Raw genomic sequence first — 15,496 nt, 5'->3', positions numbered from 1 at the left:
AGGATCTTTACTTTTTACTTTGTCCTGTCATGCTATACCAAAGCCAAAGTCCCAGGGAGTATGCTGAAGTGACTCCTAACCCATCCAGAAAAGGGCAGATCTGGCCACACTCACATGTGTGCAAACACTCTGTCACTGTGGTTGCATCGATGAGGTAGCCGCTACACAGGCGGCAGGTGATATGGGCATTTATGTCCCAGAGTTTAATCTTCCTGGTCAACATCTTTGGCTTCTGCAAGAGAAATGCATATGTGAAGTAACCAATGTTTCACTTGCTTATGTTTTACCTATGGCTCACACTCTATCTAGCCAACACCCTCCAGAAACAGTATATGAGTAGCCTGGATGGAACCCACTTTCCTAACCAGAGGAACCACAACAGTAGTCTCATGGTGGACTAGAACAGGAAGCTGTGGCCAGTATAGGCATGGAACAAGGACTTCAGAATGCAGTGCTAACCTCCTTAACAAGACATTTGTTTCCATGAAGCCTTGGTTTCTTTCTGCTTCCAACATCCCTTCTCTCCCCAGTTGAGAGCCTGGTGAGGTAGGGGCACCAGGCAGGGAGGTTGTATGAAGCAAATCAGGTTGGTTAGATCCAGGAAGGTCTAGAACTGGGACTAGAGGCAGTGCCTCCTCGTGACCCTTTGGGTAACTGAACAGGGTCTGTTCTATAAAAACTGAGGTGGAGAGAAAGGATGAGGGCAGGGCTATGGAGACATGGATGGGCATGAAGAGTCCCCACAGCGGCAGGCACCACATGCGGGATGTGGCAGGTCATCCCACATCCCAAGATCTCAGGGCTTCAATGTCTATTTGGCTGCAGCTCCAGAAAGGCAAAAGTTTCCTTAGCCTCTTTTCCTGAGCACAACTGTTAACACTAGTCAGGGCTGTATTCCCTTTGGAGACCCTAGGGTATCTGTTTCCTTACCAGTTTCCCTCTACTCTGTTCATAGGATGCAGACATGGGGACCCATTCTAGCTTCTTAGTTGGGCACATGGCCAAACCCATCTCATCATCAGATGGTGTGTATACTGCCAAGGCTGCAGTTGAGTTCAAACTTACTGCTAACTACCTCAGTTGTCAACTTGACATACCTGGGAGGCGGGATTCTCAATTGAACAATTTCCTTCAACATACTGGCCTATGGCCACATTTTCTTAATTGATTATTGATGTGGGAGAACCCAGCCCACTGTGAGTGGTGCCATCCCTGGTCAGGTGGACCTGGGCTATAAGTAGCACAGCAAGCCAATAAACATTATTCCTCCGTGGACTCTATTTCAGCTCCTGTCTTCAGACTGAGTTCCTGCCCTGGCTTCCCTCAATGACAGACTGTCACTTAGAAGTATAAGATGCAATAAACCCATTTCTCTCCAAGTTGTTTTTGGTCAGTGTTGTACCACAGCAATAGAAAGCAAACCAGAGGACAACTCAACTCAAAGAACTGTCACTGGTCATTCTCCTATCCACCAGAAACACAGAGCCCCACAGGAGGCTGGCAAAGTCCTGTGGGCTCAAACCTGTCCCTGGCCACTTTGACCTGTATCTGTCACATGGCCTTTGAGCATCATAGCTGAGGTTTGGGTCCAATCCCATCTCAGGAGTTTAGTCATCCTCACCCTGCATTTTTTGTGAGAGGGAACACTGTAAGATGTCCACTCAATGCCACAGGAAACCAACTGATAGCACTTCCATCACCAAGTGATCACTTAGAACTCCATGAACTCTAGGCCCACTAACTGCCCCTTAGTGTGATCACCTCAATGCCCTTCAGATAAGACACACAGGACTGAGAAAGGCCATGAAGCCTCAGCAAGGCCCACACTGACCACAGCACCACTTCCAGCCATGCATCTCTCATAGACAACTGACTGACCACTACCCATATACTTGGCCCTCCCTCTGTTCTCCCAGTCAAAAGAGAGACCTTTACAGGTCACACTTGCCACATCCTGAGCTAAAAGGGGTCTGGAGACTCAACATTAAGGATGAAGAAGGCCAAACTCTTCACTCTTAGGACAGGGCCCAGACCTCCCTCCCCTAGGTGACAAGGACCTATGAAGAAGTCCTGGACCTCACCTCCTCTGGACGTCTGCGTGTCCTTCCTCACCCCGTGGCATGGAGGCTTCAGGCCACCAACTGGATATGATGATCCCTCCTCACTCGGAGTTCTGGCTGGTTTCTGCACCTTCCTTCTGCCCCTTGTTCCTTTTCCATTTTCTAGCACAAAAATGGTGCTGTTATTTCAAAGCACACTGCTGCAAGTCTTATATCCAGTCCCACAAGGAATCCTCATTAGAACTTAGACAAGTCTTACACAGCAAACCATGGGACAAGGTCCATCAGAAAGGTGGAGGAACATGAGGGAGGCACAAATAACACCACAGTCAGTTGCTAGATACCAATTTCAAGGAAATATGAGGTGACTACTACATTGTCACAGGCAGCTAGGATGGACTTCAGCTTCAGCTGCACTTACCTGTGAATGAGAGTCTGAAGTCGCAGCTACATTGTGAAGCCTGTGGAGAAGCAGAGATGGGCATCACCATGGAAGGACCTGGCTCCACCCTCCAGCAGCTCTTAATATTGCTTGGTAAATGTGTCTGCTCGTTTACTTGCTTCAAACAACCAAGTGAGAATTATGGGAAGAGGGCTCTACCACAGAGACATCCTGGAGTTTCTTAGTCCTGCCTAGTCCAGAGCATATATATAGCTTGTGACGATAAAGGAAAGAGGGAGGCTCCATTATACTGCTTTGGGACCCAAAAGGCAGTTGGGGATCTGTGGAAGCTCCCAGGGGGCAGCAGATTTCAGGGGTGACCTGGGGGCCCTCAGGAAAGGAACAATGAGCAGAACTTCATTGTTTGCTTCATGTGGTACCTGCAATTTCTGTATCCTTACACTTAGACTAAGGCAGTCTCTCTTAGTCACAGACTCACTGAATATGCCGTGTATCCATGTGGTCACTGTGGCACCGCCAGTGAGCCAGGTGCTCATGCAAAGGGGTGGAGATGAGCAGTGGGGGGGCAGTTAGAGAAACTGTGGTAGAGTGACCTGAAACCTCCACCAGAGCAGGCACTCTGAATGTAAGAAGCACTTTGCTTCTTGATCCAGGTGCTTTGAGGATTCCCAGGAGCCTGGCTGGGGATTCTCCTAGTGCTGCCCTTAAGTCCAGGGCTCTGCTCCATGTGGGAACAGGCATTGCTTGTGAGGGGCTTGGTAAGCTGCATGAAGTCTAACTAGGACACTCCCAGGGCTCCAAGTATTTATGGTTTAAAGACTGATTACACGTAACCAGGTGACAGTGTATCCTAATGTGCTAGAATGATCTTCCTCTTACATTCAACTCATATCATTTCACCCTTAAATTTTTTTCAGAACTGAATTTTTAAAAAATTTATTCTTTGCGTGTGTGTGCATGTCTGTGTAAATGCAATGTGTGGTCTGTGTATGTCATGTGTGTACAGGTGCCTTCAGAAGAGGGCATCTAGATCCCCTGGAGTTAAAAGGAAGTTGTGAACTGTCTGACATGGGTGCTGGGAAACTTGGGTCCTCTGGAAGAGCAGTATGCATTCTTAACTTCTGAGTCATCTCTCATCTCTATTAACTAATCTGGAAACTTCTACAGAAAGAGGAAGGAAAAGAGGGAGGGTAGGACTAAGTCCTTCCAGGTAAACCAAAGGAGGGCTGGCAGACATGCCAGAAGCATTTAGATGAAGAAGTGGAGCCAGCTCTAGGCCAGGCCTGTCCTAAACTGGCTTCCGCCCAGGTTGGAGGCCACTGATTGACTATACCAGGCTATTGACATTTAAAAGGAGTGGCTGGTGTGACAGAAGAACCAAAGTCATTCATTCATCCATCCATCCATCCATCCATCCATCCATTCATTCACTCACTCATTTGAGACAAGAGTTTCACTGTGTAGGCCTAGCTTGCCTAAAACTCCCTACAGACACCAGGCTGGCCTGAAACTTGCAGTGACCCTCCTTCTAGTGTTAAAGCACTGGCTACCACACCTGGCCTTCTAATTGTTTTTAATCTAAACTAGACGTGACCAGTGATTTCCATGCTGCACAGCTGCAGCTGTACGACTGGAATACCAAACAAAAATTCCCACAGTTTACACCCTAAGACAGGTGGTGAGGAGGTATATTATCTATCATGACAGACAGTAGCAAGTGCTACAGGGAAGTGATCAGGGAGGAACATGTGGGCTTCCAATGACCACTGCATGGAGAAGGGAACACCTTAAGCAGTAACAACTTCATGCCAATAAAAATGAAGTTTGTATGAGATACATAAATTTCTAGAAAAATAGCTGAATTGAGACAAACGTAGAAAACCTACTATGTTTTCTGTTATGATAGCTGAGTAAGTAGTCACAAAATTTACTTCAAAGAAAACTCTGGGCCTGCAAGTCTACCATATCTGAGAACAAATCATCCTTTCAGCTGGTAAGAAGTATTTTGGGAGCTGGGTGTGGTAGCACACACCTTTAATCCCAGTACTTGGGAGGCAGAGGCAGGTGGATCTCTGTGCAATCAAGGTCAGCCTGGTCTACTTAGTGAGTTCCAGGCCAGGTGGTGCTACACAGACCCTGTCTCAAAGAAACCTGCCAAATCCCCAAGCAAACAAAACCCAAACAAACAAAAGGTATTTTTGAGCTGGAACATGCACTTGCCTAGACTTCAAAAAGCCCTGGGTTCAGATCCTCAGTACCATACAAACCTAAAGAAAGAATCTCCAGCTCACTTTATGAGACTATTAGCCACACACTAAACCCTGGCAAGATGAGATCTGGAAGGAAACTGACAGACCTGTCTGATCCTAAGCAGAGTCCTGATCCTATAATACACAAAGGGACTGTCATTCAGGACCAGTTAAGGGTTTATCCCTGGAATACAGGCGGGCACAGAACAAGGAAAATTTATTTACAACAAAAGATAAAAGTAGAAAAACATATAATCTTCCCAACAGACACATAAAAATTATTTGATAAAAATCCATTACCCATTCATTACTTTTACAAATTCCTAGAAGACTATAAGGACGTATCTTTAACCAAACAAAAATTCCCAATTTAAAGTGACACTAATACACGACTGCTCAGTAACTCAGATGTGAATGACCATAACTCCACTCACAAGTCTCAGATGGAGGCAACTGTGATGCCCATCAGCAGGTAATCCATGAAAAGGATGAACACAACAGCTGCTACTCAACATTAGGAAAAAAAGAGTGCCCCAGCTGCGTAGGTCTCCTTGCAGAAGGAAACTGCCCACAAAGAACACACAGTGCCTTTCTCCTGGGACATAGGATTCCAGGAAGGTTTAGCTGCCTGTTATGGCCTGGCCAGCAAGGGTAGTCCATGGGTCTCAGGAGACACCTTGAGTCCATACTACCCAACAAACTGATGTAAAGAATATCTTACAATTTAAAACAAATGGCAGACATACACCTAAGTGGTAAAATTGGAAAAGCCATCAACAGTGCTGGGGGCGGGGGGGGGGGCGGTCATACCAAATCACAACTCCCGCTCACCTATGATCCCTCAAAGAAACACCAACATTTGAGAGTGTGTGAAGCCAAGTTTGGATGCTGGGTAGGTTATGGATATTCAATGTCTTTTCCAATTCATGATTAGTTTAATGGGGTATGACTCTACTATGCGCTTAAAAGTACATCTCTCTAACAGGTTAGAACCACAACGGGAACCCAGGGCGTGGTAAACTCAGGTTCTCAGGATGGGATGCTGCTGCTCTACTTGATGTCACAGGGGCAACCCAGCCATATCCACACTCCACTGCTCAATCAAGTTTGAGTGTCACCGTCTGGTCTTTGATAGAGAAAGTTTGCCAATCTCAGCTCTAAATGATAAAAAAGGTTCACAAAAGAGGAAATCCAAATAAATGTATTTTAAGCTGCTCAATTTATTACTAAACTGGGAAGTACAAAGTAAAAACCTGGTCAGACTCAGTTATAGACCCATTATATTAGCAAAAATGGAGCATGCTGATAAGAAGCAGGCTGTGGCATGAGGTGCAAAGACAGTGTTCAGGAGACAGGTTGGCATTCTGTAATAAAGGCAACACATGTGGGGCTAGAGAGGCGGCTTAGTAGTTAAGAGCACTGGCAGCTCTTGTAGAGGACCTGGATTCAGTTCCCAGCACCCAAATGGCAGCTACCAACCATCAGTAACCATCCAAGGGATCCAGATCCGATGCCCTGTGCTAGACTGTAGGCTGCTGTCATAGAACACCTTACGCTGGAAGGCTTATGAATAACATGTTTACTCAGCACTGGCAGTTGGGTTACAGAAGGTGCAGCAGACTAGACTTAGAGACTGTTCAGGCCTGACTCCCATGCTGAGTCCTCTGGGGCAGGAAGAGTGGAGGAGCTCTCAGGATTTTTGATAAGGCACTAATTCTGTCTTTGAGGACAGAGCCTTCTGAAGACTCATTCCACACACAGTCCCCTCAGGGTCAGGACTTCAACCTAAATGGGTTAGACATAACATTCAGAACATAACCAAATGCTCATTGTACAGAATTTTGCTCCACTATGTGTTTTTGGTTTGAATTTTGTTGTTTTTTTGTAAGTACTTAAATTTAAAAGTTAAGGTTAGGGACCAGTGAAATGGCTGGGTGTGGGGGGGCATTTGCTGCCAGCTGCCAAGCCTAATAATCCACTGTGTGTTGTGAAATGTGTATGCCCAGTCACACACATAAATTCACACAATAATTATAAAAATTAAAAACAAGTAAAAGTCCTTGAAATAAAGGCTCAGTAGGGGGGAGGGCGATAATGGGAGGATGCCGATGTGGAAGGGGGTGTAAACAGGATTAAGATGTTGTGTATCAAATACACAAGAAAATTCAATTATATGTGTGTGTGTGTGTACAGGCTCACACTTGACTCCCACTCTCAGTGAGTAGAACACGTGCCAGGGGCGATAGCTGCAACACACTACATCCTCAGGACAGAGCCATAAAAGATACTGGTTATGATTTGCTTTAGGTTATAGTTTGCTATGCACCTAATACAGGCCAAATCCTACCTGGAACCAGGGACAGAGCAAGTAACCAGTCTCCCAAAGACCTCAAGCGAACCCAGTGGCCTCCATTAGGCCTTACAATATCACACAGTACTCAAAAGTCATAGTAGGTCCTATAGCATCCCACAAGACCCACAGGCACCTGCAAGTCCTATAGGATCTCACAAGATCCTATGAGATCAACACAGGACACAGAGTATATCCAGGGGCTTTGGGGAGATCTACAAGTATCTTTCTGCTATCCACATGCTTCTTACTAAACATGTAGAATTTGCTGTTAATATAGCAAAGTCCACCTAGTATCAATGAATTTTTTAAAAATCCAATTAACCTCCACTCTTGAGGGTCAACTAAACATTAAAGAGTCTCTTTAAAACAGCACACAGTCAACAACGGGCTGACACAAGATAGCATTTGCAATGAGTGATGCTTCTGTCAGTGGGGGTTTGCTCAATCTAGTGATGAGCAGGCAATGTGTATTACTATCTTCTCTGTCCTTTTGTATATTTAGTTCTATAAGAAGAAATGTTGCAGATGAAAGAAAGTTATTATTTTTAAAGGCTTCATTTATCTTTGTGATTATTATTTTTTTTAATGACCCGGTCTCACTATGCAACCCTGGCTGCCTTCAAACTCACTATGTAGATCAGGATGGCCCTGTATAACCTAGATATCCACCTGTCTTTGCCTCCTGAGTACTGGGATTACAGACATGTGCCACCACACCCAGCAATTAACTTATTTCTTGAGATAAGGACTCACTATGCTGCTCAGGCTGGTCTCCAACTTGTGGGTTCAAGTGATCCTCCTCAGTCTCCTGAGTAGTAGCTGGGATTACAGGCCTATGCCACCACGCCCATTAGATTTAATGATAAACTATCAACTCATAGAATTAAAAAAGTTCATTTTTGAAGCACAATGTACTACATAGCAGTCTTACAGTATTAACAGCAAGTGTGAAGGTAACAAAAACCAGACAACAGGAAACTGTCCTTTAACTTCAATGTATCTCAAAAATAAAGAAAAATTCTGTCTTCAATTTTAAATCCAATTCTGATCATCAACCAAACAAAGCAGCAAATAACAAATCTGGTCATTAAAGAGCCACAACACAGACCAAACAAACCTTGCTTTAAAACCCAAATCACACAACTCAAACAATTCCAGTCAATGACCAAGGTTTTACCCCAAGAGCCTGTGATCTTGAGGTAGAACATCTCAAGGTCCTGAAATAGCAAGGAGGTGGCCATTAAGTGCAACAGCATCCAAGGTGGCCTTGGATGCGTACTCTGGGCTACCGTCCACCCCCACCCCCAAGACCTGGGCTAGTGAGCAAAGGTTCCTGCCTGCAGGGGATCTCTGAGCATATGTTTCCACAAGGAACAAATATCACAAACTTTAGGATCTCACATCTTACACACTGTTTTGAAAAGGCCATTTATCCTTTGTGAGTTTGAGGTCAGCCTGGTCTACACAGTGAGTCCAGGACAATTGAAGCTACAGGGAGACCCTGTCTCAAAAAGACAAAAAAAAAAAAAAAAAGGCCATTTATCACCAAGTACACAAAGCCTAAAGTACCAAGAAAGACTCTCCCCACATATTTAAAATGCCTAAAAACAACCTTTTTTTTCCCCCGGTCTTTTTGAGACAGGGTCTCCCTGAAGCCCCAGCTGTCCTGGATTCACTCTGGAGACCAGGCTGGCCTTGAACTCAGAGAGATCCGCCTGCCTCTGTCTCCTGAGTGCTGGGATTAAAGGCATGCGTCACCACACCTGGCAAAAAACAACTTTTTATGAAGGTTAGTTTATAATTTATGGCCTAAGTCTCTTGCACAATAACATGACAAACTCTTAGAACACTGGAAATCCCTTTCCCAGAGGTTAGACACTATGCTCTAGTACCCTCCTTTATCCACAGGGGTCTGTTTGCCATAGTACATATATTAATTACTGGAAACCTTTTCAGTTTGTGTCTGATCATTCCTCTTGTGTAGGATCCATGCATCACAATCATCTGAACCTTTAAAATAACATCAGAGGAAGCCGCTATATGCCAACTAGAGAGCCTCATTATAACACACCACTCTAGTTTTTGTTTCTGAGCTAGGATCTCACTCTGTAGTCTAGGTTGGCCTAGAACTCACCCGCCACAGAAAACTGATTGTTGGCTCAGGACGCTACATTTTGGGGTAATCTGTTGCATAGCAACATAAAAATAAAACAACCCTTTAGTACTGTCGCATGTTTAAAAGTCCAAACATGGGAAAATGCAGAGCCTGGTCAAACCTGAACAAATGATCAGTTTTATAAGCCTTTAATTTCACACAGCAAATTAAGGGTTTTTTTTTGTCTTTTTGAAGCAGGGTCTCCCTGTAGCCCCAGCTGTCCTGGAACTCACTACGTAGACCAGGCTGGCCTTGAACTCACAGAGATCTGCCTGCCTCTGCCTCCCAAGTGCTGGGACTACAGGGGTGTGCCACCACGCCCGGCTAGCAAATTAAGTTTTTAAAACAGTAAAGGGTATGGCAAAAGAATAAACCAGAAGTAAGCTCTGAGTACAAAGGTCCCAAGTATAGGGGCATTTGGCAAATACAACTTTCCACTTTAGGTCATTCGGGGGGCACAACTAAGTTTGCTAAGGAACCTAGACTAATTTTCTCCTTAAGGACTAAGAAGTGGCTCAAGATGAAACATGGAACTGATTAGTTCCCAAACAACCAGTCCCAAACAACCCAGAGTTTAGCCTCGTATCTCACTCCATCATCATCACCTGTTAAGTGCAGCCTGACTAGATGGAGCTTCCACAGGGGAACATGTCCATTATTGACTACCCCAGTCCTGTGTAGGAGTTATGCAGGGTCCAAAACCCTCACCCCTGGCTTTCTGAGCTGGAAATACATCAGGTTTTCAGTGGACATGCTCAGTGATTGCCCCAGTCAAGATCAGTACATTACTTTCAACAAGCACTGTGTTCTAGACGGCAGGCTGACTGGGAGATTTCAGAGAAATAAAGACCATTCCCTACCCCCCACCCAAGGTCTTCTAATGCCCTCCTTTCTAGGGCTTAAGTGGAAGTGTGCGTTCTAGCTGCTCATCATGCAACAGCTTCCTTGATCCCCTGCCGATCAACCCCACCTTCCTGCACACTACTGGAGTGCCTCCACCCTACTAGATACACCTCTAGACTCAGAACACATCCTCATGACCTTAGGGGGAGGAAGGGGGTGGTAAAGGTGCAGGCACTGACCTATGGCCAAGGCTAGGAAAAAAATCACAGTATGTAGGAGCTGGAAGGGCAGGAAAGAGGCAGCTTTGGGGCTAGGGCATGGGACAGGCAGGTACAGGCGTGCCCTCAATACCCTTGAGTCCCTGGAGCCAGCATTAGCTCCAACTTTGCCTTCTATCTGTCCCAAGTCCTCACCCACTCCATGATGGTGGGTTACTTGTGGGCCTTGTGGGAAAAGTGGGGTTTGAACCATGGGACTCAAGGTAACCAGGACCCCACATCAAGCTCTTCACAGCAAGAGTCCAGCAGAAGCGCAGCAGATATGGGCCACCTCTAGATCCTCTAATGTCTTAGTACTCCTTTCAGTGGAGTCTTGGGGTCTAGGTGTCGAGTTCCAGGCCCCCCATGAAGCCCCAGCTATCATCCATGTTCTCCTTAAGTTCCTTTCTCATTGTCCTGCCCCAAGGCCCTTACCTTAAAGTAACCCACCATGGGTCTTGGAGCCTATGTCCTGAATCCTCCTCACAGTTCAGTCTCTGGGCCCAAAAGTGCTCTTAGGGCTGCCAGGGTCCAGACTTTTGGGGGGCTAGTTTTGGTATCCTAGCTCTCTACAGTGGGCTTGTCCTAGAGTCTTGACCTTCCTATGGCTTTGTCCCAGGGTCTTGCCCTCCATGATGTGGTGGTGGTCTCAGGTCTCTGTAATCTCTCTTGAGTTGGACCATCTCAGTGATCCTGGCATTTCTTAGGTCCTCTCTGGTCTTGAGATCCAGCCCTCTTCAATGACCTTTCCCGAGATTTTGCCAGGTCCCCAGCACTGACCCTCCCAGCGACCAATCCAAGGGTCTCCACCTGTCTCAGGGTTCCTGGATGACCTATCCTGGGGTCCCAGAACTCTGTGGGACTTGCTCAGTCCCAGAGACTGCTCAGTGACTGGCCCTCAGTGATTCTGGCCTGGTCTGGGTCTTGCCTGGTCTGAGGTCCTGCTCCCTGGATCTAGCCTGCTTCAGGATCCTATCCCGTTCCAGGGTCCTTTTCTTTGGAATCCTGCCTGTTCCAGGGTCCAGCCCGTCTGAGTTCCTTGTTCCTTCCTAGGTCCTGTCCTCTCCGAATCCAGCCTGGCCCTGTGTCCTGCCTGATTTGGGGTTCTGTTCTCCCCAGGTCCAGCCTGGTCCCGGGTCCTGCCTGGTGTAAGGTCTCGTCCTCCCCAGATTGTGCCTGCTCCCGGGTCCTAGTTTCCCCGGGTCCAGGTTGTTCTGGGATCCAGCATGGCCCAGGGTTCTGCCCTCCAGGGGTCCTGCCCTCCCAAGTCCTGGCCCTCTCACTGGCCCTCGGGGTCCCGCCTCCCGGGCCTGCCGAGGGCGCTGGGCTCGCAGCTTTCTCCAGGCCACCGGCCGAGGCCGCGGCCTGAGGAGCGGGCGCGCGGGCCCAGGCCGGGCGGGGCGGGCTCACTGACCTGCGTCTCGGGCGGCGGGCGAGCGGGCGCACGCGGGGGCTCGCCGGGAGGGGGAGGGGGCGCCGCTCCCTCTGGGTCCCCCCCAAGAGGAGGAGAAAAAAGCCGTCCGGAGTTTAAAACAAAGAGGCGGAAATGCCCGAACCGAGCCGAGTGCCGAGTCGGGGGCGCCGCGGTTTGGAGCATGCGCGGTGTGAGACACAGCTCCCACCTCTCAAACGGGCGGGGGCGGGGCCTTCGGAGGGCGGGGCCTGTAGGGGTGGGGGGGGGTCCAGGCGGGGCCAGAGAGCGCAGGCGCGTGAGGGCAGCTCTTGGCTCTGGAAGCTTGCGCAGCAAGACAGGCCTCGCGGAGCTCGTGGGCGTGGCCACGGGGGGGCTAAAAGGCAGGGCAGAGGGCGTGGTTAGAGGGCGCGATGGGGCGGGGCTGCGTGGGGCGGGAGGCGGGGCCTGGACCAGGCTTGTAAGAGTTTTTCTACCTGGTGGTGAGAGGGACCAGTCCCGAAAGGAGCTTGCGTCGGGTCCGGGCTTTTGGACCTCTAGGACTATGGGTTTCCTTCCGCGTAAACCTCCTTCTAATACTCCTGTCCTTTCTGGGAACCCAGCAGGTGTGCCGAACGCTGCAGACAGACGGACGCTGAGGCGCGACTCGGGCGGTCGAACCCCACAGTTTGTCCATTTGTCCTCCGTGCACAGTGATCAGTGTTCCCCACTGTAGTGTGAGAGGGCAACAGAGAACAGAAAGTATGTCCTTTAGGGAACAAAGTAGTTGTGGCAGCAGTATGCTTGGCAGGCGGGGGGCAAAGGAAAGGGCTAGAGGGGGCCCAGCAAGTATTTTGGGGGCAAGGAATTCAGCAAGGGCATGTGTGCATAGAGGTCAAAGGAGGCTACTTGAGAGCCCTCCGTGGGGTCCTTTGGATAACCCTTCTGAGGGAAGGGGCTTTGTAGCTGCTGATGGTATGGTCACATGGTGTGGGGCCGGGGCCAGGGTCAGGAGTGCAGTTGTGCTGTCTCCGTTAGGCCTTGCTGGAACCCTTGAAGCTCCTTCACTGGTAAGGTCTGGATGTGGACAGTCAAGGGTTTGATCCCCAGAGGTGCCACAGGAATTGGGGCCAAGAGGAGCCAACAAAAACTGAAGTAGATTAGCCACAGAGCGGTTGCATCCCAAGGCTAAGCCACCATGGCAGAAGGAGGGTGGCTGGAGTCAGTTCCCAGGGACCTGAAGGCCTTGGTCAGAAGTGTGGGTATGCTGGGGGTGTAAACTGGATTGTGTATGTTGCAGAGAAGAGATGGTAAAGTGTGGCTCTGACCTTAGACACATTTAAAGGTGTACTGCTGTGAAGGGAAGCAATAAAATGGGACTCTGGCTGTAGGGAGATGAGGGCCAGAGGGTTGTTTTCTTGTGTGAGAGTTCTGATGGACTCATGAGACTGATGGGGTGGCCCTGTGGAAGAGGAAATTGATGATGAATCAAAGGAGGGAAAACCTTCTGAGAAACACAACCTGCACCCCTGTGAGGCAGCTATACTTTACATAGATAAGTCTGACAGTCTTTTTTTAGTCACAGGGAGGCTCTGGATGAGGGAGGGGTGTGGGAGATTATCCCAGAATGACAGAAGCTGAGATATTGGTATTGGAGATACTAAAGAGGCACTGATGAGCAGACCAGTAGCAACCCTGGGCTTATGGAACAGACCCCAGGAAGTCATCTAACTTGATGGACTGGTAGACCTCAGGGCCACCTGTCTGCAAGTGTGCTTTTTGGGCCTTAGGTAAGAACATATTCAGACGTCATTTCAGGCTTAGGGTCCATCCACATGGAGGATGTAGACCCTACTTCCTGTGTCTAGCCATGTGGGATATCTTCAGGGAACTCTAGATTCACATAACAACCTATAGTCTTTCCTGGAGGCTGTTGTCTACTTTAGGCCCCCACCTTCTAGCAGTGAGGCTAAGACCCTGGGGTACTTCTCCAGCCATCAGTTGACCCATCAGAATCTAGCCAAATATCCCTTTCATCCACCCTCAACTTGTATTCTTAGGTTATTAAATGACCTCCAAATGGTCTCATTAGCCCCGAAATCTATTTTCAGCACAAAATAATGTTTTTCAAAAAATGTTAGTTGGGGCATATCCCATGCTCAAAACCCTCCAGGGGCTTCACCCAGAGCAGAAACTTGGGAGGGGGTTGTCCCTGAGACTAAAGACCTGGAATCATGGGATTGTGTTTTTAGTAGTTTATCAAGTTCACAGGTACATGTATGTGTTCTGGCTCAACCTGAGATTATTACACTCAGTTGGATGATCATGAAGGCAATACTTTTCTTCTCATGCCTGTCAATAGCCAGCCTCTCTGAGTGCTGGTCCATCCTCTGGCCCAGACTTCTTTGATGGTCTTCCAATCGCTTACAAACTCCCAATGAGGCTGCTGTCTTAGCTTCAAACAGAATGAACTGAGCTCTCTTGACCCACACTTCTCTGCAAGTTCTCTCTTATACTAACCAGGCTTCTGCCCTACCTCCCAACAAATGCTTAGTCCAGGTCTCTCATGACACTGTGGGGCTAAACCCAAGTTCCATTATTATCTGTGTGACCCCTGCAGTATTTAACTCTGCTTTGCTCCCCTCCTGGAGAGGTCCCTGCCCATAGCTGTCCTGAGCTGATCTCATAGCACCTCAGTGAAGTGTGCTAGGCAGCCAGATTTCACAGAGAAAAGGGTAAAAGTCCTCCCAGTTTTGTCTTGTGACTGGCTTCTGTTCCCTCTGGCTGCTGTCCTTGTGCTCACTCACAAGGTGTATGTATGGCTTTCTTCTATGCCTCTGGGAACACCAACCAGACACTTGTACCTCAAGGCTCTGGTAGAGCTATTTACCCCCATATCCCCATATACCTTCCTCCTCTCAGGTGTATTTAGGTATCACTAGCTTCAAGACCTCTCCTGACCAATCTACTGACAAAATAAAAAATGTAGTATTGGACACTTGGTATGTTGGTAAGACTGTTGGTAGAAATGTAGCCCAGAGAATGTACTGGCCATATATATATACACACACACACACACACACACACACACACACACACACACACACAAGGCTAGCAACTATGGCATAAGTTTTCATAGAAAATATTGAAACTGGAGCTGGGCATGGTGGCACATGCCTTTAATCCCAGCACTCGGGAAGCAGAGGCAGGTGGATCTCTGTGAGTTCGAGGCCAGCCTGGTCTACATAGTTCCAGGCCCACTGGGGCTACAGGGAGACCCTCTCTTAATAAAGAAAAAAATAGAAAATATTGAAACTATTCACATGGCCATCCAGTTGTGATCATTTGGTAAATGTTTGCCATGTCACATCTTGGCACCATAGTTGTGGGAGGGAGAAATGATGGATGCCATCACATTATAATAGAGTGACCTCTGCTGATGGAACCAGGACATGCAGTTCAGAAAAGACAGCTGGATGAGGGGGTATGTAGGACACTGTTTTTGCCTGAGTGAAAATGCTACAGATTTTGGAGATAACAGTGGCAGGAGCAAGAAGTTTGGGTCTTCCCCACTTGCCTTACAAAACACATAGAGCAACAAAACAGCAAAACCCAACTGGGTAAGTCACAGTGGCTGAAAGCATTTGAGGTAGAAACACAGCTCCAGCCCTCACTGAAAGGTCAGCATTGGGTCGACAAGGGCTGCTTTACCCTTCAACCTAAACAACTAAGACCCTGGACAAAATAAACCAAATATCAGTTTTCAGACATAGAGTCAGACAGGTG

The 15,496-nt window shown here is 47.9% G+C and overlaps 1 protein-coding gene across 3 annotated transcripts in view; it reads right to left on the bottom strand.

Moving 5' to 3' along the window:
* Nucleotides 1-11,929, bottom strand: part of Pcgf3 (polycomb group ring finger 3) — a 47,311-nt gene extending 35,382 nt beyond the window's left edge. Inside the window, exons 1-4 of one of the 3 annotated variants that reach the window (XM_008825876.2) lie at nucleotides 11,735-11,929; nucleotides 2,482-2,521; nucleotides 2,082-2,222; nucleotides 115-232 (exon numbers count right to left, since the gene is read on the bottom strand). In XM_008825876.2, the coding sequence (XP_008824098.1) occupies nucleotides 115-223 (109 nt within the window). In that variant the 5' untranslated portion in view covers nucleotides 224-232; nucleotides 2,082-2,222; nucleotides 2,482-2,521; nucleotides 11,735-11,929. Of the gene's footprint in view, nucleotides 1-114; nucleotides 233-2,081; nucleotides 2,223-2,481; nucleotides 2,522-11,734 lie in introns of those variants that run through there. The other 2 variants (XM_029559864.1, XM_029560143.1) reach the window with 2 other exon arrangements.
* Nucleotides 11,930-15,496: the final 3,567 nt, after the last annotated feature.

Source organism: Nannospalax galili, unplaced genomic scaffold (genome assembly GCF_000622305.1).
Source record: "Nannospalax galili isolate Female #2095 unplaced genomic scaffold, S.galili_v1.0 scaffold1630, whole genome shotgun sequence".
Classification (NCBI taxonomy): Eukaryota; Metazoa; Chordata; class Mammalia; order Rodentia; family Spalacidae; genus Nannospalax; species Nannospalax galili.
Note: the sequence above shows the minus strand (reverse complement) of the source record. Positions and strands in the feature narration are given on the sequence as shown.